General features: G+C 40.1%; 1 protein-coding gene across 2 annotated transcripts; it reads right to left on the bottom strand.

Annotated features, from left to right (window-relative positions):
• Nucleotides 1–5,004: 5,004 nt before the first annotated feature.
• kdm4ab (lysine (K)-specific demethylase 4A, genome duplicate b) lies at nt 5,005–23,045 on the bottom strand. Of its 2 annotated transcripts, none has more exons than XM_034555129.1 (23): nt 22,862–23,045; nt 21,213–21,374; nt 20,911–21,086; nt 20,633–20,747; nt 20,278–20,471; nt 19,506–19,555; nt 19,314–19,417; nt 19,068–19,205; nt 18,706–18,920; nt 17,536–17,702; nt 16,566–17,425; nt 15,978–16,085; nt 15,686–15,803; nt 15,303–15,478; nt 14,898–15,111; nt 14,564–14,643; nt 13,013–13,068; nt 11,237–11,345; nt 8,572–8,763; nt 7,310–7,480; nt 7,033–7,152; nt 6,473–6,565; nt 5,005–6,343 (listed from the first exon to the last, which is right to left on the bottom strand). In XM_034555129.1, exons 2-23 carry the CDS (start codon nt 21,351–21,353, stop codon nt 6,206–6,208), a joined length of 3,735 nt encoding a protein of 1,244 aa, XP_034411020.1. In that variant the 5' UTR covers nt 21,354–21,374; nt 22,862–23,045; the 3' UTR covers nt 5,005–6,205. The 2 variants fall into 2 exon arrangements, with proteins under 2 accessions (XP_034411020.1, XP_034411021.1); XM_034555130.1 differs by having other exon boundaries at nt 5,525–6,343; nt 15,686–15,800; nt 22,862–23,043.
• Between the last annotated feature and the right edge of the window lie 74 nt (nt 23,046–23,119).

Genomic DNA, 23,119 nt, shown 5'->3' with positions numbered 1-23,119 from the left:
TTGTACAGAAAGCAGGAAATAAAAACAGCACGTTTTTTATTCCGACGGACAGGAAATGGTTCCATCAGCCCTGATATCAGCATCATGAGCATGAGTATTTGTAGGAATACAATATGCTAATAATGAAGCCAGAAAAAGAAGTAAAACAGCAGAATATAGTTGAAATATAAAGTACAGGTTTCATAAACAGCAAAGTCTAAAAGAGAACCAGCATGAAACTGCTTTTCTGTCAATCCATTTATCAACTCACATCTAGACTTTCTGTCTCTGCCACTAACACATTTACATACAGAGACACTCTCTTTCACATCCTGTGTGCACATGCACATACTTTATGCTTGATGACTGTAAAATACAAGTGATCAGCCTCTGGTCAGGTCATGGTTTCTGCCAACAGCAATTCAGCATCACACATGGTCTGATTTCATACATTCTAACAGATTTATCATTTCTGTCTTTTATACCATGTCATTATAGATCCTGCGTATGTTATTGTGCTGGGCAAATCAATGATTTTGTCATTTAATTCACTTAAAGCCACAAAAAAAGAAAGACAGCTTTTGTTTCTTCCTGTGGAGATTCAAAAACTGAGCAGTGATTCAGCATGAACTCTTTAATTATAACAGATTTAAAGACATTAAGGATCTCAGGATCTTAACCCCTTTAATACCATTTACTTTGTTGATTAATGCAGGCTTCATACAATTTGAGCCAGACAAATATCCACCACTATCAGCCTGGGAAGTAAGGAAGAAATGGAGTGACTGAGATCGTCAATAATCCCCGTTTTCTCTGACCTGCAGTTCCCCTGTGTTCAGATTTTAGAGCTACGTAACCATGACAGTGGGCTTGTTGCTCAGCTATCAACCGCCTTAATTCACTGTGTGTCCCTGTTAATAGACACATTGACGTTTACCTCATGAAGCACCGAAGAAAAGTCGACTGGCTCTGATGTAGTAATGAGCAACATGCACAAGCACAATGAACAGATCGGGAACCTGAAAGATTAACAAATATCCAATTCAGGGGAAGCAGGAAGAGAAATATATATGAAAAGTAATGACAATTATACTGTGAACTACTTTACAATTAAATGTAGTAGTAGTTCCCAGTATCATACACGTTCTGATTAAAGTCAGTGTTCTGGTTCTCCGTGGTCACCGAAGACAGACATACAACATGATTGTTTGAAAGTGGAAGCTACAACCAGTGGATTCTTAATGGCCATTGCCAGCATCTCTAATTAAAACGAGTGTCACTGAGGAAGGATCATGTTTCCTGTTTTGCAAGCAGCACAACCCGTGACAGAGCTTTAGCATCCGCACAAAAATACTCTATTCATGTGGCAATAAAAGGCCTTATCTGATTAAGGAAGATTGCTACAAATACAGTGTCTTCTAGCTGAGTTACCATCCCAGTTATTAAGAGGGATTTACTTTGTCAAATGTCAGACACCAGTAGACATTTTATGAAACCCGAAGGTATCATTTGTGTCAAGAGTGCTTAATCTCACCAACAGAGATTACAGGAAATACCCACAAACCCCCACATTCCACGTGACAACGGCTTCCCGTCAAATCTCAAATAGACCTAAAAATATGCGTAGTCTACACAGTAAAGAAAAAAGTATGAAACCAGTTTTTCGGGAAAGGCTGTAAAAAGTTATAAGCCAATTAAAAATGTTTACAAATCCTATGTTTGGGCCTTTAAAAATGATTACAAAATGATTCAAACTAAATGTATGGTGCACCTCTATTTGTCTTTGCCTAGATCATTTTAGCCTTTTCTCGTATATTCTCTTCTATAATAACGAGATGAGGGCTTTATATTTGTTTGTTTTTACTTTCCATTCGAATTATTTAACTAACCGTATTATTTATGGGTGTTGTCGGTTATATTTTATGAGGTTATCTTTAACTTTTGATGCCTAGACGGTGGGAAAATTTTATTATTGATAAAACTGATTTTGACATTAGTGGTCTGGGAGTCATAGTGTGGACAGAAGAAGCAGGAAAGTATCACAATCCTCTCCAAGTGTTCACTATAATAATGTTATGAGAAATCACTGTTTGAATCTGACTACACAGTGCAGTTGAGGCGACAGCATGACTTTCCAATGTGAGATTGACACACCTACAAATGAAAAAGGTGAAACAGTGTATGGCGTTGTTTGCTCTAACCTCAGCAGGGCATTGCAAGAACAAGGTGCAGAAGCATCTTTACAGAAAGGCCAAATATTTATATCATGGATACAAATTCTCAGTGTCACTGTGGACTCATGACTGCTGCAAACCAACAGATAAAAGCTCTACGCATCATTTTTCTTATCTTATTTATCGACAAAAGAACACAAGGCTGCTTTATATGCAATTAATATTATCAGCTAAATGTAATTATTTACATCCTTATTATTTTTCAACCGTAATGTGCATTTTTTAACACATTTTTAAATAGTTATAAACCTGGCTGTTGGTGAATGCTTTATAAAACAATTTATATAAAGGAAACACTAAATATGATGACAAGTAAACAGTGTTTTCAACCATTCATTAACTGTTCATGCACCAGCGGTGTATGTGGCAAGACAAAGACACTACTATATTTACTGCTGTTTTGAGGAAACACGCTCTGTACACTATTGATTAATGCCAGTGTCAACAGCACAAAGCAACCTGAGCCCTGTTACCTCACCACCATGTGACTGGTCTGAAGCAGACAGCCATTGCAGACAATAATACCCAACTAATAGAGGGATTTGAGGCACCCACAGCTGCCGGGTCACAGACGGGAGAGAGCCTGTGTGAGAGTTTATATATGGAGGCATGCAGAAATAGAGCACTGGTGTAAAAACAATAAGCTAGCTGTTGCTAGTTGTTTGCGTGCATCTTGTTAACGCCTGCATTCAACACTTGTTTTGGCAACCAAATATTTCGAGATGGCAATGATCAAAAATGTCCACAAACGCAGTCGACAATCAAAGGTAACGTCACAATGACTTTGTCCACTTCTTACATACGGTCCGCAAACATCGACATTGATGACAGCTGTGAGAGTGAAGCAAAACAGCCCAGAGGCTAAAACAAAACAATGAGCTGAAAGACGCTAAAATGCTCTGCAGGGCGGAAGAGAACCGCAAGTCTTTGTAGGTTTTTCACGACAAGGAATGCCTACAAATTCATCATTGGATCTATTGTTATTGAGACAAACATTCTAGGACCCAAGAGGGCAAAAGGCCTGATACAGATTGCGAAGAATCCGAAAGCAAGAAAGAGAAAGCAAATATGTGAGGTAAATATACAAAGATGTGGTGAACATATAATATTCACGGTATTTTAGTCAACAACAATATCAAGCTGAGGCTGATGGGCTCAAATAATTTAGTAATAAAGGACAAATTAAAAGTTTGACCTGACTGGCACCATCTGATCTACCGAATGTTCACCCTGACAATTAATCCAAAATTAGACGTAAATGTCTCTATCAAATTTGATGACAATCCATCCAGTGGTTGCTAGATATTTAAAAATGATCTTATAGTGGCATTAGAGGAAAAGTCGGGGGTCACCAAAGTAAAGAAAGCTAATTTGAAACCAGAACCGGGGAATTACTGCTCTGAAGCGTCACAGAGGATTTTTTGTTCTCATCAAAGGTTATTTGGAGGAAGTAACAGTGAGGGCAAAAGTACTGCATGGAAGTGAAGATGGCAGGAAGATGGTTCTCATTTCTATCTATACCAGCCCACAAGTGAAAGACCACATCAAAATAGGCACACTATTATCAAAGCGCAAGCAGAATTTCACACTAACAGTTTACGTCATAGGAAACTGAAATGGCACTCTTGGGGCATTTCTTAAAAAAATTCCCCAGAGGCATTATATTGAAATGTCAGAAAGGCAACTTGAAACCCTCAATATATTTTCTAAAGAACTATTTACTTCCTCACAGCAAAACAAATCCTTAATGCACCCAGCTGACAACCCTGTGCCCACGGGTAACTTCATTCCGTCAGTTTGTCCTGCTCCTGTGAGTGTAGGTGGAGAAAAACGTTCCTCTTTCACTGTGAAGAGCACTTTATGTTTAATAGATGTGGAAGCAGATCTCGTCAAGGGACGTTCAAATGTTCAACTTTGAATTTTGCAGATTTCTTATCAAATTTTGAAAAACATGTGTGCATGTCTATATATGTACACACAAGTAACCCTTATTTAGCGTTTATATAGTTCATAAACACGTAATAACCATTTTATAAACACCCTATAGGATGCATTTTGAAGTTCTCAATTGACACTGCTGCGGTGATGCTGACCTGCTCTGTGACCAAGATTTCTTTCTTAGGATTACTTTTCTTTTCTTTTTAGCCACAAGTGAAAATTTGGTCTGGCTTTAATGGAATGCTTCAGATGATACCTGTCAACTATAAAATCCTATTATGAGCAACCACTCAAGTATTAGTGGGCACAGAAGTTATAGGTTAAATGCCAGAAAACTACCAGGTTACCGTCATAAGTTTACATATTTTAGTAAGACTCCACTAGAGCGCTAACAAATCTGAGTTGTCTAACAACATGCAGTTCTTAAAGGTTTAAAGGGCGATACAGAGCCAGGAGCCGTCCGTCTAGTCAAATTCCAGCAGTGGTCTCCAGCTCACAAGACTCAAGCTGCTTTGGCACAGCTGCGAGCCCTCTGGCTGAGACATCCTACACCACTCATTTAAAAACATGAGCAAGGGGACAAAATAAGAAAAGCAGGTGACGGCCTGGTGGAAACTGTACTGATTCTAAGAGAATTACTGCGTGGATCTCAGCACTGCTCACTTCTGTGTGCTACATGTAGAAAGTCAATCGCAAGTTGTTTTTCTTACACCAAACAGTTGATGCCGAGGAGAGTACAGATTTGATGCTGCATTGGAGCCCAAATAAAAGCTAAACAGACAGTTTGAAGTGAGAAAAGCTCAAAAGTGTCTCACGGCAGATTTTCTCTACTCCACGGCAGATACAAAAGAAATCAGAGAAAACTTTTCATTTATTTGTGGTCAAACTGGAACCTGGTTACAATGTTCACCTCTAGAGCAACTTTTATGAAAAACATAGTGGAGGCCATGTGTCGACAAAATGGTAAATCTCCTGAGGCAGGAGGTAAAAATAAGTGCTTTTTGTTTCGAGAGGGACTTAAGACCGATTAGCATTCACTCTTCAATCCCAGAACAGGGAACGAGTCTCAAAATTTAAACAGGATGTCTGAAAACCTATCAATATAATAAATATAAATACATCTTAGGTTTTCTACAGATTGTGAAAAGGACATGACAAAAATAGCTTTTTTTCTTAAACTCAATGCACTCGCATAAATAAAGTGTGAACATTATTAATTACAATAGTTATAATAAACCATAAGCTTTACAAAAATCAAAGTATGTTAGGCCCTTTGAAATGTAAGGCTTGGGCCTTTGAAAGATGTTGAGTTGTCTTCTGTCTTCACAGTAGATGCACGTTGAGATATTATTTAATTTCTTTGGGGTAACAAGTTAACAGTTCTACATCAATAAACTTTATTTTGTAGTAAACAGCTGATTTTGCTCATAGTTTACATTTGTTCAATTTCATGAGTGAAATTATTTTTGCCAAAATGATACTTCCTTTAAAATCTTATTCCCAAGCATATGATAAATTGTTTTATAAAAATAACTTAAGTCAGTAAGCCAAGAGCAAACAGTGATTTATAGAAGAAATGTCACAAAATTAGATTAACTGTCCATTGTATAATGTGTAAAGTTTCCTTTACAGTTGGTAAATGTGGTGGTAGAGAAATAAATATCTTTCCCAAATTAGATAGTCAAATCTTTTACATAAGTGATAATCCACAATGGTTTCTACCTGAGAAAAGAAAAAACTAAATGAAATGGAGCAAGAAAACAATCTACGAGTGTGATGGGAAACACAAGTCAAAGAATATTATTTAATGCAAACTAAAGTAATTAAAAGTCCCAGCCGTAGTTTATAAATATGTAGCCTGACAGGCAGTGGAAGAAGATGAAGATAAAGTGGAGGAGGAGGGAGAGGAGGGGGGGTGTCCATTCCTATCAGCAGTAGCCAGAAACAAAGAGGCCAGAGGAAGAAACAAAGATATGGTACTGCATCTCTTTGCGGTGAGTTGATGAGGCCGAGGAGGAGCAGTGGAAAGCCGGAGAGAGAAAGGAAAATGGATGTCACTCCATGATGGCTCGGTAAATGACGGGCTCAATGTAGTCCTGTCTGTATCGAGAGTTGATGACCCGTTGCCTTTTGGAATTCTCCTTGACGTCGCTCTGTGAGAAGAGCTCAAAACGCATGTCTGACGCCACCGACTGAGGACCAAGCATCAGAAATAGGAATTAGTGCTTGAAGATCTCAAACATAGAATAAGTGTTGTAAGCCACACCGTGTACACTTTATAACACGCTGGTTTCTCATAAACATGGGGGATTGTACTTTACCATTCGTGACTTGACTCGTTTGGGAAGATTCTCGTCTAGAGTGTAGATGTCTTCTCGCTTGACAGTGATTTGTGATCCATCCTCAAACTCCACCTGAATGTACACACAGTCAGTGAAAGCACTAATATACACATGTGCATGAAAAGTCCATTCGCCACCGTGTATTTTTATGAATGCTGCTTTAAATAGTTTCTTTATTACGTTTTGTTTGTGTGTATATTATATTAATTATATATATATATATATATATATATATATATATTAAAAAGACAATAGCATGCAGGCTGTTGTGTTGCATCATCTCTCTCGAATAGACCACCAGTGCAGTGAAACTGCATAATTAGGCGAACAAAATAAAAGCACATCCCTTTAACATATCACATATTGATGAGCATCATTTTGTTAATGAGTCCCAACATTTTTACTTTTCACCACACAAGACCACCCACACTTTACGGTTGAGAAATGAAACTCTTTGATGAGGTCTGAACAAACCGAGTAACCTGTTAGATACAGTCTATGCAAGTCAGTGACAGAAAGAGACATAAAGGCAGGTTTACCAGGTACATGGGGATGGAGTGCGACGCCATAAACTTGGCTCCGTATATCAACCCATCTGTCCATCGCACCTGAACAGCATCACCTTCAGCTGGTGGACCGAGCCGGCCACAGTCACGGTTCTGAAAAGAGAGCGAAAGGTGAACTCAGGCTTTACACTAGTTTAAAAGAGGTACTTTAACAAGATTTATAAGCCGATATAATTAAAGTCTCACTAAGTGTCATCCCCTAACATCTTTACACTTGACAGAGTAAATGATTGGAAGCAACTCTATTAACCTCGATGTCCTCTGGGAAGAGGTTGTTGCTGTAGGAGCCGTCGTCGAACACAACCTCGTAGAAGGTGGCTGCGGTCAGTTCCACCACCTCACTGTGGTAGTATCGGGCGTTTCTGTATTTACAGATCACCCTCTGCTTAACCGACAGCTCACGCATGGACGCCTTGTTGCGCTGGGGACAGAAACAGAGCGTTAATCTTAAAAGCGTATCAGTCCACGGCGCTAACAGCCACATGAGAGATAAGTGGTAGTAGTCCAAAATAAACAGCACAAGTCTATAAATATAACACAGCGATGATCAGTCGACTGGAGTGACAAAGAAATTACTTTATGGCACAATATACATTGTGGTCACATAGCTCAATAACACAACAGCAAAGAAGATACCTTTGCAGCAAGTTAATCAGCATTTAGTGACATTTGTTTTATTGCTGCTTATCTCTCTCCCCAATTAGTGAATCAAACATGTACAATAGTCAGAGTCCCTATGGTACTTTGAGAGTTTAGGAGTTTAAAAAGTCAAACTATTACAGTTCCAACTATTATTTGGCTGACTAAACCAGTGCTGGAAGTTAAATAACTACAATAACAGAGAGCTCCAAATAAGTTGTATTTATTCATCTTATCATATGGGACATAAAGATTTATATTAAAATAAAAATGTGACTATGTGAAGATATAAGCTGTGTGTCACATTCTAGCAAAAGCAAAAAAACAAACAATGTTCTTAACAGCAGAGTAAACAAACTTCAATTAGGAGTGTAAAATGATTTCACGGTTGTTGAACACAAACATCAAGAACATTGCATGCATTGAGCAGTAAGTGTATCTGTATTAGTATCACTTGGCTACAAAAATAGGTCATCCCTGCAGCACTATAATAAGCTCTTTGTTTAGGCCTGCTGATTAAGCCGCCTTCCTGCAACACAAATCACCAAACTCTGATTCCATGGAATGAGGAACAAAAAGAGACACCTTACTTAAGGTCTTTTCAACATTATTACCGTATGTGGGATAGAATAGTAATTGGCAGAAGAAACAACTCAAAAGTTAAGATAGAATTAACTTTAAAAAGTACAGTAAAAACAGAGAGCAACAAGTTAGTGTGCATCATGTTGATTGGCTTTTGGTTTCTTCCAGCTAACCTTCTTTTCCTCAAACCTCCCAGAATATAAACTCTGCTTCGCAAGATAGAGGATGTATAAATGTAACCTATGTGATCTAATTCATTACTATTGGCCTGGCCGTGTTCCGCTAGGTTACCTCTGGTATGCTCGGCGCTTTGTGCCTGTGGCAGGTGATGAAGACTATAAACGGCCAGTCATCTGGGTGCATGATCATTCCAGCTGCCTGAGCGCAGGTGGGGTGGAACGCCGTTGAGCAGCGCCCGTGGGAGCACTGGACACAGCAGCCATTCACCTCCCTCTTCATCCGTTTCCTGCAGTATGCACACTTCTACCAGAGCGACAAAGACAAGCGTGGATGTGGTATAGCGGTCAATAGGAAAAGTTCCGGGTGGCAGGTTAAAGCAAAGGAAGTACAGGGGAAGGAAAGGAGGGGCAAGGAGGGGGAGGATGAGAGGAAGAAAGATTAAAGTAAAGTTATCAAAGGGAGTACAAGGCAGGCAGACCCAGACACGAACTGGAACACAGATATGGTAAGAAGGATATTACACAACTTCCTTTTGATAATTTAATAGGGTTCTGACATCATCAAGTACTTATTTAGAAGTAAATCCTTTGAGATCAAGACCTATAACAATGGAGGCAAGGCCAACCATTGTGAACGAACTCCCACTTTATTTCCAGACTGACCATACATACACATACATACATACATACATACATACAGTGCATCCAGAAAGTGTTCACAGCGCTTCACTTTTTCCACATTTTGTTATGTTACAGCCTTATTCCAAAATGGATTAAATTCATTATTTTCCTCAACATTCTACACACAACAACCCATAATGACAAAGTGAAAACTGTTTTTTGCAAATCTATTAAAAATAAAGAACGAAAACATAACATGTACATAAGTATTCAAAGCCTTTGCTCAATACTTTGTTGAAGCACCTTTGGCAGCAATTACAGGCTCAAGTCTTCTTGGGTATGATTCCACAAGCTTGGCACACCTATTTCTGGGCAGTTTCTCCCATTCTGCTTTGCAGAACCTCTCAAGTTCCATCAGGTTGGATGGGCAGCGTTGGTGCACAGCCATTTTCAGATCTCTCCAGAGCTGTTCAATCGGGTTCCAGTCAGGGCTCTGGCTGGGCCACTCAAGGACATTCACAGAATTGTCCCGAAGCCACTCCTTTGTTATCTTGGCTGTGTGCTTCAGGTCGTTGTCCTGTTGGAAGATGAACCGTCGCCCCAGTCTGAGGTCCAGAGCGCTCTGGAGCATGTTTTCATCCAGGATGTCTCTGTACATTGCTGCATTCATCTTTCCCTCAATCCTGACTAGTCTCCCAGTTCCTCCTGCTGAAGAACATCCCCACAGCATGATGCTGCCACCACCATGCTTCACTGTAGGGATGGTATTGGCCAGGTGAGGAGCGGTGCCTGGTTTCCTCCAGACATGACACTTGGCATTCAGGCCAAAGAGTTCAATCTTTGTTTCATCAGACCAGAGAATTTTGTTTCTCATGGTCTGAGAGTCCTTCAGGTGCCTTTTTGCAAACTCCAGGCGAGCTGTCATGTGCTTTTTACTGAAGAGTGGCTTCCGTCTGGCCACTCTACCAAACAGGCCTGATTTGTGGAGTGCTGCAGAGATGGTTGTCCTTCTGGAAGGTTCTCCTCTCTTCATAGAACAACACTGGAGCTCTCTCAGAGTGACCATCGGGTTCCTGGTGACCTCCCTGACTAAGGCCCTTCTCCCCCGATTGCTCAGTCTGCCTGGGTGTCCAACTCTAGGAAGAGTCCTGGTGGTTCCAAACTTCTTCCATTTCCAGATGATGGAGGCCACGGTGCTCATTGGGACCTTCAATGCTGCAGAAATTTTTCTGTACCCTTCGCCAGATCTGTGCCTCAATACAATTCGGTCTCGGAGGTCTACAGATAATTCCTTGGACTTCATGGCTTGTTTATGCTCTGATATGCACTGTCAACTGTGGTACCTTATATAGACAGGTGTGTGCCTTTCTAAATCATGTCCAATCAACTGAAGTTAGCACAAGTGGACTCCAATCAAGTTGTAGAAACATCTCAAGGATGATCAGTGGAAACAGGATGCACCCGAGCTAAATTTTGAGTGTCATGACAAAGGCTGTGAATACTTATGTACATGTTATGTTTTCGTTCTTTATTTTTAATAGATTTGCAAAAAACAGTTTTCACTTTGTCATTATGGGTTGTTGTGTGTAGAATGTTGAGGAAAATAATGAATTTAATCCATTTTGGAATAAGGCTATAACATAACAAAATGTGGAAAAAGTGAAGCGCTGTGAACACTTTCCAGATGCACTGTACATACATACATACATACATACATAAGACTGTCACAGCTCCATTACGCACTAAAGCAGCATCCATTATTTGGAACCATGCAGGGGCCAGATTGAGAAGTGAAAGTGGTTAAGAACAGCTAACCGGCACCACAGCAGTTTCACTATGGTGCAATGTGTCCTCAGTGAGAACCATAAACAGATGATCCGTGTTTGGGTCAAAACTACATGGCAGTGCAAAAATAGACCTGACTCCTATTGCCATAAATAAGTAGATAGGCATTGTGATAATAGTGAGATAGAAAATAGTTCTTGCAACCAACCTAATTGCATTTATTCTATGTCAATGAATATTCGTATTATAGTACTTCTGGCACATCAAACAACACTTATTACCTTTATGTCTACAAAACAGGTCTTCCTATCTAAATCACTGCAGTTAGACCAAAACCTACAGCAGACAACTGGAACTGTAGTGAGTCTTACCAGCTTGAACCGAGGCAGTGGGATTGTAGAGAGGTCAATGGGGCCTCGCTCAGTGATGTTGACAAAGCGAGCTTCCAGCACAGTGATGGCACACAGCACATGAACCCACCTGTGTGAAAGGCAAACATGAGGGAGATTTAGGACAAACAACTCAATGTCCAGTGAGCAATGTTTCTAGAAATGTTAGAGCATGTATTAAATAATGTAGTTACACAATGAAGCAAGTAAACATGATGGGTAGACAACAACTTGTAGTCCCCATGTAAGAAAACAACAACTTGTCCAACTACTTCTTAGACCAAAACTAAACTTCGGTCTGCTGAAATTCTACCTAATCTTTCAACCAGTCGAAACAACTCTAGATTAACTAAATCAACCACAGTCCACTACGTGCACTCTTCCTGGAAGCCTACATTAATTACAATCAACTTAAGCTATAGCAAATTATGTAACTATTACTTAGTTAGATTATAACCACAGACTCAAAGCCGACCAGCTTGCACGTGCCATATTCATATGATTTCAGAGAAATCAAGTTGTACAAAATAAGTCTGATTGTATAGAAGTTTATGAGAAAATGACCCTACTTCTCACTTGATTTTTTTACCCCAGTAAATATTGAACACATGAGTTTATGTTCTCAAGTCTTCTTCAACACAGAATGATTGTCAGTTACAGTCTCATTTAGAGTAAAATAGATAAAGCAGGGTATGCTTGAGCAGAGAATGACGTCACTCCCCCTCAATGTGAGCTCACTTCACTTGTTGCTCACTGCCGTCACTCTGCTTATATTTCACGTTTTTAATATATTAATATATATATATATATAAAAAAAACATTGTTGTCACGGAGGTGTAGCTCCCACCCAACATCTCCCCCTCAGGTATGGTCCCTTCCTCTGCAGTTTAGTTTATTATGGTTAAGCCTGTGGTAAGTCATCCATAACGGAGCACACTAATTGATAAATGAGGATTAGTCATATAGGAAGACCTATGCTGTTGTAAGCCGTTTAAGATAGTTGGTTGACAGGAAAACAACATTTCATACTGTGGGCGTGAGCAAACACACACACAAACATCTGCTGTGTATGTATGCATGCATCTGTGCATGTTTGCATTTAAAAAAGTGCATTTAACTTGATCCACTAGATTGATTTCAGAAGTAACAGACTGAATATACAGGCCGACTTAATGCAGTCAAAGGAGCGTTAATGGACGACTTCAGCAGCAACCTGTTGTGTACACAACATAAATCCTCCCCGATTACTTTTCCTTGCATTTACTGTGTTTATTACTCGGACCATGAAGACATTCTAATTAAAAAAGAACAGGAATTCTTCTCATGAAAGAAAATCAGTCTACTTCTTTAAGAAAAAGCAAGGCAATTAGAAAACAGTCCATCTTCAGAGGTGTCCTCATGCTCTACGAGTGGCCGTTAATAAAAATATCCAACCAACAACCACCTTGCGTCCTGCCCCATAAAACCAAACTCTGTTTCTCTATATAACCAGTAGTTCTTTGGTTTCCACATAAGACTGACGCCTCACTGGCCAGTAAATCCCATTTAAAAAATGCAAATTGTGACGTTGTACATTTAAATAAGCATTCTTAAAGCCTTGTTTTCCATCCCGTGGTTCTAGATTAAGGACTCAGATTACCGTGACTACTATACATGTATGATATAACTTCAAAGTTGGGTAGCTTCTGTAATACAGCTTCTGGTTTAAAAAGGTCACACTCTTTAGTGGCAGCACTATGGTCTGCAAGTATGTCTTACTTGTCATCGTTGGCTCTCTGCAGAGCGCCGCCTCTCAAGGAGCACAGACAGCAGTCCTGGAGGAATACAAGCGCAAAACAATGCATTATTAAAAATACTAACTCTGGCAACCGACTCCTTTATTTTCATCACACCTAAATCGTTATGTCTGGATATATACTCTATATATTTCTTATGCTGAAACTGGAGATAACCCAGTCTGTTCTACTGGATCCCATGGATAGGTGTAACTAAAAGATATAAAGTTCAATCTATAGCTCATCCTTTGTTGTACACAAAGTCAGTGTGCACCTGGTACGGCAGCTGTCAGGAATGCCCGACTGTACTTTAAAACCCTTAAAGTGCTTCTGTTAACTGACAACTTCCATAATGTTGTTTTTATATACAAATTCTGTTCAAACTTTACAGCAAAAACAGTTATAGTCTGACACACCTTTCTTCACAAATATTACACAAACCACCATGGTAAAATATACAAAATATTAGAGGAAACCTTTAAAATAAATCAATTGTCTTACAGTAATCGGGCGGAGATCTTAGCCGATGTAATAACTCATGGAATATACAAGGAATGTCTTGCTTCTACTAAAAACAGAAACAGTGTGAAGCCAAAGTTCATTGAGGTGTCACAATTAAATTTAAAGTGAAACATTGCCCACTGGTGGTCAAAGGTGTATGTGCCAAAAAAAAGAAGAAAAAAAGGGCCACATTCCTCAAGTTTCCAAACAAGCTATTGTTCTGAGCAGGCAGGAATGCTGAAAGCAACGGAAGTTCAAAGATACATTTTACAAACAAAGTTGGGGAAACAAACTCCCCAAACAATAACGTACAAAGGAAAGAGACAGTCTCACTGTCTCAGAACATAGGACGCAGTAGCAAAGAGACACAACTTTATAAGTGTCACAAAAGCTGCTGTGGTTGTTAATTGTGTTAAACTATGAGAGAATATACATATATAATAGTCTGTATTGTACTTTGTCAAATAAGGACCAACTTTAAGGACTGGATAAGCCTCACAATATTTTTGTACGTGCCTTGATACTCAATGGTTTCAGCTGCAGTTCACTTTAATTTTATTAAAATAAATTAAAAAAGTATATATATATATATATATATATATTTTTTTATTTTTTATTTATTTTAATAAAATTAAAGTGTCTAAATGTTGCACTGTGGTTTTCGCCCTAAACTGTTCCTAGACAAACCGTTAGCATAACTTTAAATCAGAAAAACAAACACCTGCAGACATGCATGTATCAATTTCATCTTTAAAAAACAACAACACATAAATATATCATTGCTGCATAAGTCACATATCTCTAGGCTTTTCCAACCAATGTCCCCACTGTGATTAGTGTTGATCATGATCAGGGGCACTGGACATCCTGACAGTCATCGAATATTCTATGATACGAGGTGACCCGGTGCAGGGCTACAGCAACTCTTTGCTGCTGTATTTTTGGAGTTTGTCTATTAACTGTTTAATAAGCAATTCAAATAATTTGAATAGCAATAATAATGATCTACAAAAAGGTAACCAAATTAACTGACCTCCGTGGTGGCATTCGCCTCACAACGGGCGCACAACCAGTCGTCTAGTTCTGCTTCGTCCCCATTCACGCCATAGCAACCTGGAGAAGAAAAGAGCATGTCACACATTCACATGCTTCATTCTCAGCATGGTCATTAGTCATATTTGGCTGGTTATTTAAGATAAAAGATGGCTGTTTTTTTTAATAAAACTGTGTATGACAGTAGTTTTAAGCTTAATAATAACAAAATATCTAGATGTACTGTATGCTAAATTTAATTTAGCAATCCCTGAAGTGTTCCCTCAAAAGGCATATTTCATTAGATACCTGTTCATCACAGAAAAGGGTCTTACTTGTATGTACGCGGACACAACACTGAGCACAGCTGACCAGCCGGCTGGTCCCGTCCTCTGCTACATGGGGGTTAGACAGCTGTCCCTCCCCGTTATCATTTGTCTTGCTAGATTGGGTGTTGAAACACATTTCCGGGATGAGCGGCTTGGACCACTGGTGGCCTCCTGGACGGTTCACCAACGTCACGCTGGAACTCCCACTATTAGAGTCTGACTGGAAGGGTGAAAAAAAAAAAAATGTCCAGAGGATTGTTAAATGATAATCCGATAGCTCCAATCCTCACTGAAAACCTATTGTCAAGTGTCAGTCAATGCACAACTATGTGACAATTATAAATGCAAAATGATGGTAGTAAGAGCATTAATAAAAAAGTAACTTCATAAAAATCTGCTTCTCGTTGTCACCTCATGGTAACTGTAGAAGACCAGGCAGATGGAGCAGTAGGGCGCCTGCTGGCCCATGCTCTTGTTGTACTCTCTCTCTGCCTGAGGGTTATATGGGCGACACTGCCACAACTGAGTTAACGGCTTTGCCCACTCCTCTTTCTCCTCTTGCTCAAACTCCTCGTCTATGTACTCTTCTGCAGATGATAGGATGAAAACCAGAAAGTGTGCATGAAGGAGGATTACACAAGAATTAAAGCAATGATAAGCTCATACGGGAAACAAAAATGGAAAATAGAAATGATAATTAGAACAGGACATTATACTATTCCTGTATATAAGCCGTTTAGTAAATAGGCTCCACACAACATACTTCTACATTATAAAGATGAACAACTGCGTACCATTGTCACTGTGCACCTCCCTGATGAGAGGGTGATGACGGGGCAGCTTGCAGAGCTGGGCCTGCAGCTGTTGCTTCTTTATGACAGACTTGCAGTATGACTGCTCTTCTGACACCTGCTGGAGCAAGAAGTGTATAGCAAGAAAAAAAAACTTAAAACCAGGGATGATACTGCTGTACCTGTAGCAATGAGCATAGCAGTTGGATTGAAATAAATGTTAACATTTCCAGACAAGTCCACATTGAGTCCATCGATCCCTTTGAGAATTTGGTCACAGCGAGTAACTACTTACGTGTTGATTCTGAGAGATCACCTTCACCTCGTCACAGATTGGTTTCTGGACAGGAATGGTGTCATTCGGGGCGATAATGCCACTATCCACAAGGGGGGATTGGTTACTCTGTAGTTTGAACAGCATAAATGACATTGAACATTCAGGCAGACTTTGGAGTTATACCTGAAAAAGTGTATTCTGCCATCAGAGAGATCACCAATAATTGTTGTGTTAGAATCAGTAATACAACAGGGCTCTAAGAGATAAGTAGGCAAACATCATGCAAGAAGAAAATGCACCATTAAAAAGCCACCAAAAAGTAATTTTCATTAATACCAACATGCACAATAGTATTGCAAAGGCACATGTTTAAGAGCACTAAATACAAACTTAACATATTATATGTGCAAGAGTGGCTCCAGGCTATTTGGGATGATTTGATGTTCGGTTGACAGAAGACAATGCATGTTACAGTCAAACAAGCATGTGGCACAGTGGACAGAGAGGCAACAATGACTAACATTTTAAAATTACATTTCACTTCTTGCATCTTTGGCATGAGTATAACATGTTTGTAAACTCATAAAAGTAAAAAAACAAACAGACCTTTCGCTTGTTGTGCTTGGAGGCCTCAATCACTGTTTTGCTCATCACTGGGAGATGGATTTGTGGATTGGTGTTCTGTGTAGAATTGCAGGTGAGCTCAACTTTAGGCATCTTCACGTCAGGCATCTTCAAGTCAGGCTTCTTCACGTCAGGCATCTTCACGTCAGGCATCTTCAAGTCAGGCTTCTTCACGTCAGGCTTCTTCAAGTCAGGCATCTTCAAGTCAGGCATCTTCACGTCAGGCTTCTTCACGTCAGGCTTCTTCACGTCAGGCTTCTTCACGTCAGGCTTCTGAACCTCAGCTTGAACCTCAGCTTGAACCTCAGCTTGAACCTCAGCAGGCATCGATATTTCAGGTGTGTCCTCCTTTTGGCCCTCATCGACAAGACCCTCTGCTTCTGATTGATTCAGTGATGCGTTGGTAACAATAATCTTAGATTCTGGCTGTGGCGAGGACTGAACCTGTGTGTGGGTTAATGTGCAGGTTTTGTGCTGGAGATGCCGTGGTTGATGCTCTCTAGCATAGCTGTGCACCAGCAGTTGTGTGTGAGGCTGCAGCTGCTGCTTTTCTATAGTGTAGCTGTGCACCTGAAGAGTTTCTTTTGGACTCATAGTTCTGTGGAAGAGCAGGCTGGCTACCCCCATTTTGCGGGCAGGTTGAGTGGTGGCTTCTGTCCATGAAGGTGCTGCTGAAACTGATAAATATCCATTTCTGGGCTGGGACTGAGATGAGATCGCAGGTGCGCGAGTCTTGGTATAATGTGGGGGGCGGCCTACATCACTGTTACTTTGGGTTAGGCTCCTGTGAAATGGATCCAATAAAGTGAGCTTGGTTGGTGTGACAACCAACTTTGGTGGGCCTGTAAATTGAATTAGAGATATCCATTTAGAAAGTGATGGTGAACAATGCACTTTTAGTACACTCAGATGCCCTACGTGAAATTAAAAAGTAATGCACAAGTGATAATACCTTTATTTCTCTTGCCATCTTGTGACGTAGTACGTGGAGGTATAAGGCTGAGCCTGGGACGCTTCCCATACTGCTCCACATCTTCCTCATCTTCATTCTTGGGAACCACTTCCTCAGGCACTTCCAGACAGACTCTGTGTCTCTTTGTCTCTATCCTCTGTGTCGTGCTGAGGACCAAAAAGAGGAACATAGGACATTCAGTCTCTGCTGCTGTGAAATGAAACCTTGTCAAATACCTCTTACAACAAAAATGTTAATACAAAAATGTAATACAACGCAAAACTACAGCATAAAAAAAGAAAACACCAATAGTGCTGAATCGTTTGAATGCCCTTTGGCAAGCCACTTAAACTGCTTCAGTAAAACTTTGCGGTGGCCAACAGAGAAGACACCATTGCACCTGAAGAGTGTCCTTCAGTTGCAATGGTGTCTCAAGCCGCTTTCCCACTGGACAAAAACCTTACCACTGACCTGTTTTTTGTTTTCAGTAGGCAAGGTTAGAATCTGAATTAATTCCCAGGTTAAATAACACTGCAGTAATCACAGGTATTATCAGCTCCAGTTTGGCCAAACAAAAAATAATTTGGTCAAATGGCACCCTCATCTACTGAAAAGGGAAAGAACTGTATGAGCTATTTTTACTAGGAGTTTCCTCTGATGAAAGAAAAAAAAACTTCCACAAGCTAATTTTGGCGGCAAAAGGATAAAGCTGTATATGAGTATGGAGCAAGGCATTCCACAAAAAGGGCATTAGCATGTCCCAGTAATTCTCGCTGATTATTAATAAATGAAAGTTGTGATTTGTTTTGCCTAGAGTAATTAGTTTTTATTTTCTCTGCTGTAACTGGGTATTTAAGCTAATAGTAACTGGCATTAAACAATTATGTATTGTATATTCTAAAGTAAGTACTGTCTACCAGGATTTACAGCTCCTTTTACTAGCTTTCTTCTACATCACTTTACAAAACTATAAGATAAGATCATAGGGATGATGTCTCCAGTCACTTTACAAGACTTTGCATGGCAGACATGCCAATGGGTGCTCCCAACAGAGAGCACAAAATAACCAGGACCAATAAATCACAGATGTACTCAAACATTAACTGTATAAACTACTCAAACAAATATACAGACAGACAAGAGAATTAATTTCTGTAGTAAATGACGCACCTCTTTCGCTCCCCATCATCGCCACAGCTCTCCATGGAGTTACCGGTGATGTCATTAAAGGACTCGCCCAGGAACTCCTTCGCCTCTGGGGTGGGCCGTGTGTGGTCAATGGGTAACACATCTCGCCCTGCCAGCCACTGTTCATAGCGATCTGGCTGGAATTTCTTCACAAATACGTCCATAGAAATCTTCACCATGTCTCTTCTGCATGAGCACTAAAAAGGAAGAGGAGCAAGAAGAAAAAAAAGACTGATTCAAATGGCGAGTCTTCCAGGTGATAATGTTGCATGTAATCTATAAACATAGTTGATAATACTGTAGGTTTGGTATGGTTTTCTATGCCGTCCTTTGGCAGTCCTCACCAAAACAGCTTGCTTGCCGTACTCAATCCATCTCTCTGTGGCAAAGTTGGTGGATTCTGCACAGTTGAAACCGTGATTGAAACCAGCATGATAGGCATAGGGGAAAGTTACCATGAACTCACCAGCCTCCTGAGTAATCTTCAGGAGAGGCAGAAAAAAAAACATTTTTGTAACTGCAGTTTATACATTTGGCTTTGTTCAGTGGGTATGAAGAAAAAGGCTGTCTGAGAATAATCTACCTCATACCTTTTCAAATGGAATGCCATACTTCTTTAGTATAGAGGGAGAGATGAGAGTCATCTTGTGCCTTAAAAAAGCCTCACAATTTTGGGAGCTACCAGGAAAGAACCCTAGAGAGAGCATGTTATAGTCCATGATAGTGAACAGCCTTATAATATCGACATTATATATATATTATATATTGTGTTTGTCTCTTACCTTTAGCCAAACGCTCCAATCGTTTCCCATGCTCTGGAGGAACACAGTACCTGCACAGATTCAAATTAGTCTTAGTCACAGTAAAGTGATATTATGGATTTATGTACTGTACAGTGTGGCGTCATATTCTCAGATATGCACGGTGGTGTGGTGGCTAGAACTGCTGCCTTACAGCCAGAGGGGCCCGGGTCCTCACTCAACACATCAACTTCCCCACCCATGACCACAGTCACATCCCAAACCTGGTGTGTTCCACCATCAACCATCTCTTTGGTTCTGACCTCACTATCTCCAACCTGTCCTCCTGAGCACATCCACCAAAATCCTCAACAAACTACAATACATCCAAAACTTGTCTGGGCCCTATTTCTCGTACGTGGCTAACGTAGTTAGCAGGATAATTTTCCGGATGAGATTACACAAGTCAGGGTTTTCGGTGCCTCGAAGCAAGTTTGACAAAATCACCAAAGCAACACATCCATGTTTTCATGGTTTTCATGTTTTCTCAAGTGCGAGTGAACCGAATGAATAAAGCACAAATAGTCGGGCGAGTAAAATCACGCGAGTAGAGCGTTGTGAATATTCGTGTGAACACAGCATTACGCATTTAACTTGTCTCCATACATATCCCCAACTGTGGTTGCTCTGGGTTTAAATGAGAAGTGGTAAATCCCTATTTTTAAGATTATTATAACAATTGTATAAGAATGTGTAACAATTAAATACTGTATTTCTGCATCTGATCAAGAAAAAAAAAAAATTGTGTTCGTACCATGATTTGGGCTTTCCATAGTGCAAGTAGTTGATACTATAGAGGTCCATGTCCTCAGTGTGCCATGCAAAGGTGGTCTTCCACATGCCAAAATACAAGTAGGGTGTATTAACACCCTCAATAGTGATGCCGCTTTCACATTCCACAGTATCCAAAATAGTGTTAAGATGGCAAATGTTCCATTCTTTGACGTCCTGCAGAAGTGGAGCAGACAATACAAAATCAACAGATGAGACTTGAAGCAGTGGTAAACACCACTATATTCAGTAATGTATCAGGTACAAAAATAGCAATTGGAAAACCCATCAAAATTGAGGAATATCCCAGGAACCACAGCCAAGAAAATTCAACTCACAGGGCCATAAAGAGATCCATTGACATCGGCCCCGTATATGGGAGGGTTAAATGTCACGTTCTTCCAGTACTTCCTTTCCAGCTCCTCAAAGTCATCATAATGTGGACTACAGAACCTATAAAAAACAAAAAGTTAATTACCACAAACACTATTAATTAATTTCAACCATCAAAAGGTTAAAAATGCAGTTGGCCGCTTTCAATTGGAGATGTGACAGATTTTTGGACAACTGATGAGAAAAATGACAAATGTTTTTCATTTATTTCTGAAATTCTCACTTGTCACTGTTGGCAATCTTGCGAAACTCTCTCACAGTCATGGACTTCTTCTGAATGTTGTATTGTGTGAAAAGGCCCGACTGGCCTGTCACCACCTGCTGAATGGGTGCAGGGATCACCAAATCGTCTATATCGTCATAAGATTTTCTGGGCTTCCATTCCTTTGGTGGGACAATCTTGGGAGGAGGAAAGTGGACAGTGCGTTACTGCCAACAAATATGATCCCATAAACACTAGAATGGCTTAGAAAATGTCCTGTGTGAAATGTCCTGTGTGAACACATGCACCGGATCAGTACTTACTTTAGCCAGGCCTGCTTTGTGTGCTCCTTGGGACTCCACATATGCAATGTAGCGGCTGAAGTTCTTGAATTCCTCAGGAGTGGGGTAAAAGGTCATGATCCCCTTGGAACCATTGCTTTGGGAAATCACATTTGACGCCATCCCAAAACTCAATGGCAGCTCCTGCAAATTGTGAATAAATGTTGAGATATCTCAATTAAATATATCCTAAATCAGTTATTCCATTATCTACCAGGGACAGGTCTCTTTAACTTTGCCCCTAATGTTATAACTCAATTGAATATGAACATCCACAATTCAATGATTAAAACAATATGTAATAATAAGTAGCTATAATAACATAGAATTCTATATTTTGGAATATTCATTTTTCAGAATTTCCAAAACGTTTTTACTCATGTTAACTGCTTGGTAACCTGAGTGGTAACGACTCAAACACAGCAAATCATTAAGTGGGCGAGAGCCTGTTGCTGTAAATTCTAAATGACTTCTCCTACGTTATATTGTTAAATAGGTAGTTTATTAATCCTTCAAGGGGAACTTTTTTCACTACAGCAGCATTTATACATACAGGTAGACAAAAACATATAAACAAAATGCACAATATATATTTTTTTTAAAAGAATACTATTAAATTAAATAACAAAACAGTAGTGCAACGATGTAGCCAAACAAAACGGTTGAGTGATTGATTTGGCCATAGGTGATTTATTGTCTTGCAGTGGATGAATGATCTCCTGTATCTGTCCATGCGACAGCGGAGCTGAATAAGTCTGTTGGAAAAAGTGCTCCGGTGTCCCTGCAGTAGGTGGTGGAGGTTATCCGGGTTATCCCATATTGATAATAATTTATTTAGTGACCACCTCTCCATCACCTTCTCCAGACTATAGGCCATCTCTGGTTCTGAACAGAAGAGAGAGCGTCACTTAGCCGGTTGGGACAAGGCTGGTAAACTACAACCGTCCCCGATTGGTTAAACCCACGTCTCTTTAATTCGGCCCAGCCAGCCACATTAGCGCATTTGCTAACTTCGTACAACTAATATACGCGGTTCATATAACGCTAGCTTAGCATGAGCTAATCTGATAGCATAATGTTTTCACTGGTATTAAACTCACATGTAACGTTAATGCTGGCCACGTAACGTAAGTCACACGAGTGCCGACATTAACGTATACTACTGTACTTGGCGTGAACTCGCCATCTCGCACTGGTGGTGTGTCTGAAAGGGGAGTGATAATCATAAGACAACTAACGTAGTTAGCCCGGTTCACGTTAACACCGTGATTGGATCAGACTACTTCCTGTAATACAGATCACACCACCGCTACGTTACATCCTTACTCATTCGTGTGGCCTTTAGCAAACGTTAATACAGCTTGCGTTACCATAGGTTAGAAAAACAGAGCTATCTCATCTCTATAAATCAAACACGCACTTAAGTTGACGTTTACAGACAATACAAAGAAGTGAAACTACCAGTTGCCAAGTCAGTGATATCAATTCCAGGAAATAGTCTTCGCCCGACCCCTAGCATCGACATTAGCTGTGGAGCAGTTCCGGCTAGTTTAGCCATCAGATTAGCATCGTGACTTAAGAAGCTAACATTCTGAGGCAGCCGTAATATAACTCGATATGCAACAACTTACCGCCTCCTCTCAGTTGATTAGGACCTTATTCCTTTGAGTTGCAAATCGATCGTAATCAATAGAAAGATCAGTTATTAGCACAGGAGAGAGAAGACAGCTTGCTAACTAACCCCCCAGTGAATAGATCACTATCCTCCATTACCACGTCTACGCATGCACACGCATCTCGGATTTTGTTTACCACAACACGCATGGGACACGCTCAGCCAATCAGAGTGCTGCTCTACTGTCTCGTGTGTCTCCGGATCGATTACAACT

Source organism: Cyclopterus lumpus, chromosome 17, assembly GCF_009769545.1.
Source record: "Cyclopterus lumpus isolate fCycLum1 chromosome 17, fCycLum1.pri, whole genome shotgun sequence".
Taxonomy (NCBI): Eukaryota; Metazoa; Chordata; class Actinopteri; order Perciformes; family Cyclopteridae; genus Cyclopterus; species Cyclopterus lumpus.
Note: the sequence above shows the minus strand (reverse complement) of the source record. Positions and strands in the feature narration are given on the sequence as shown.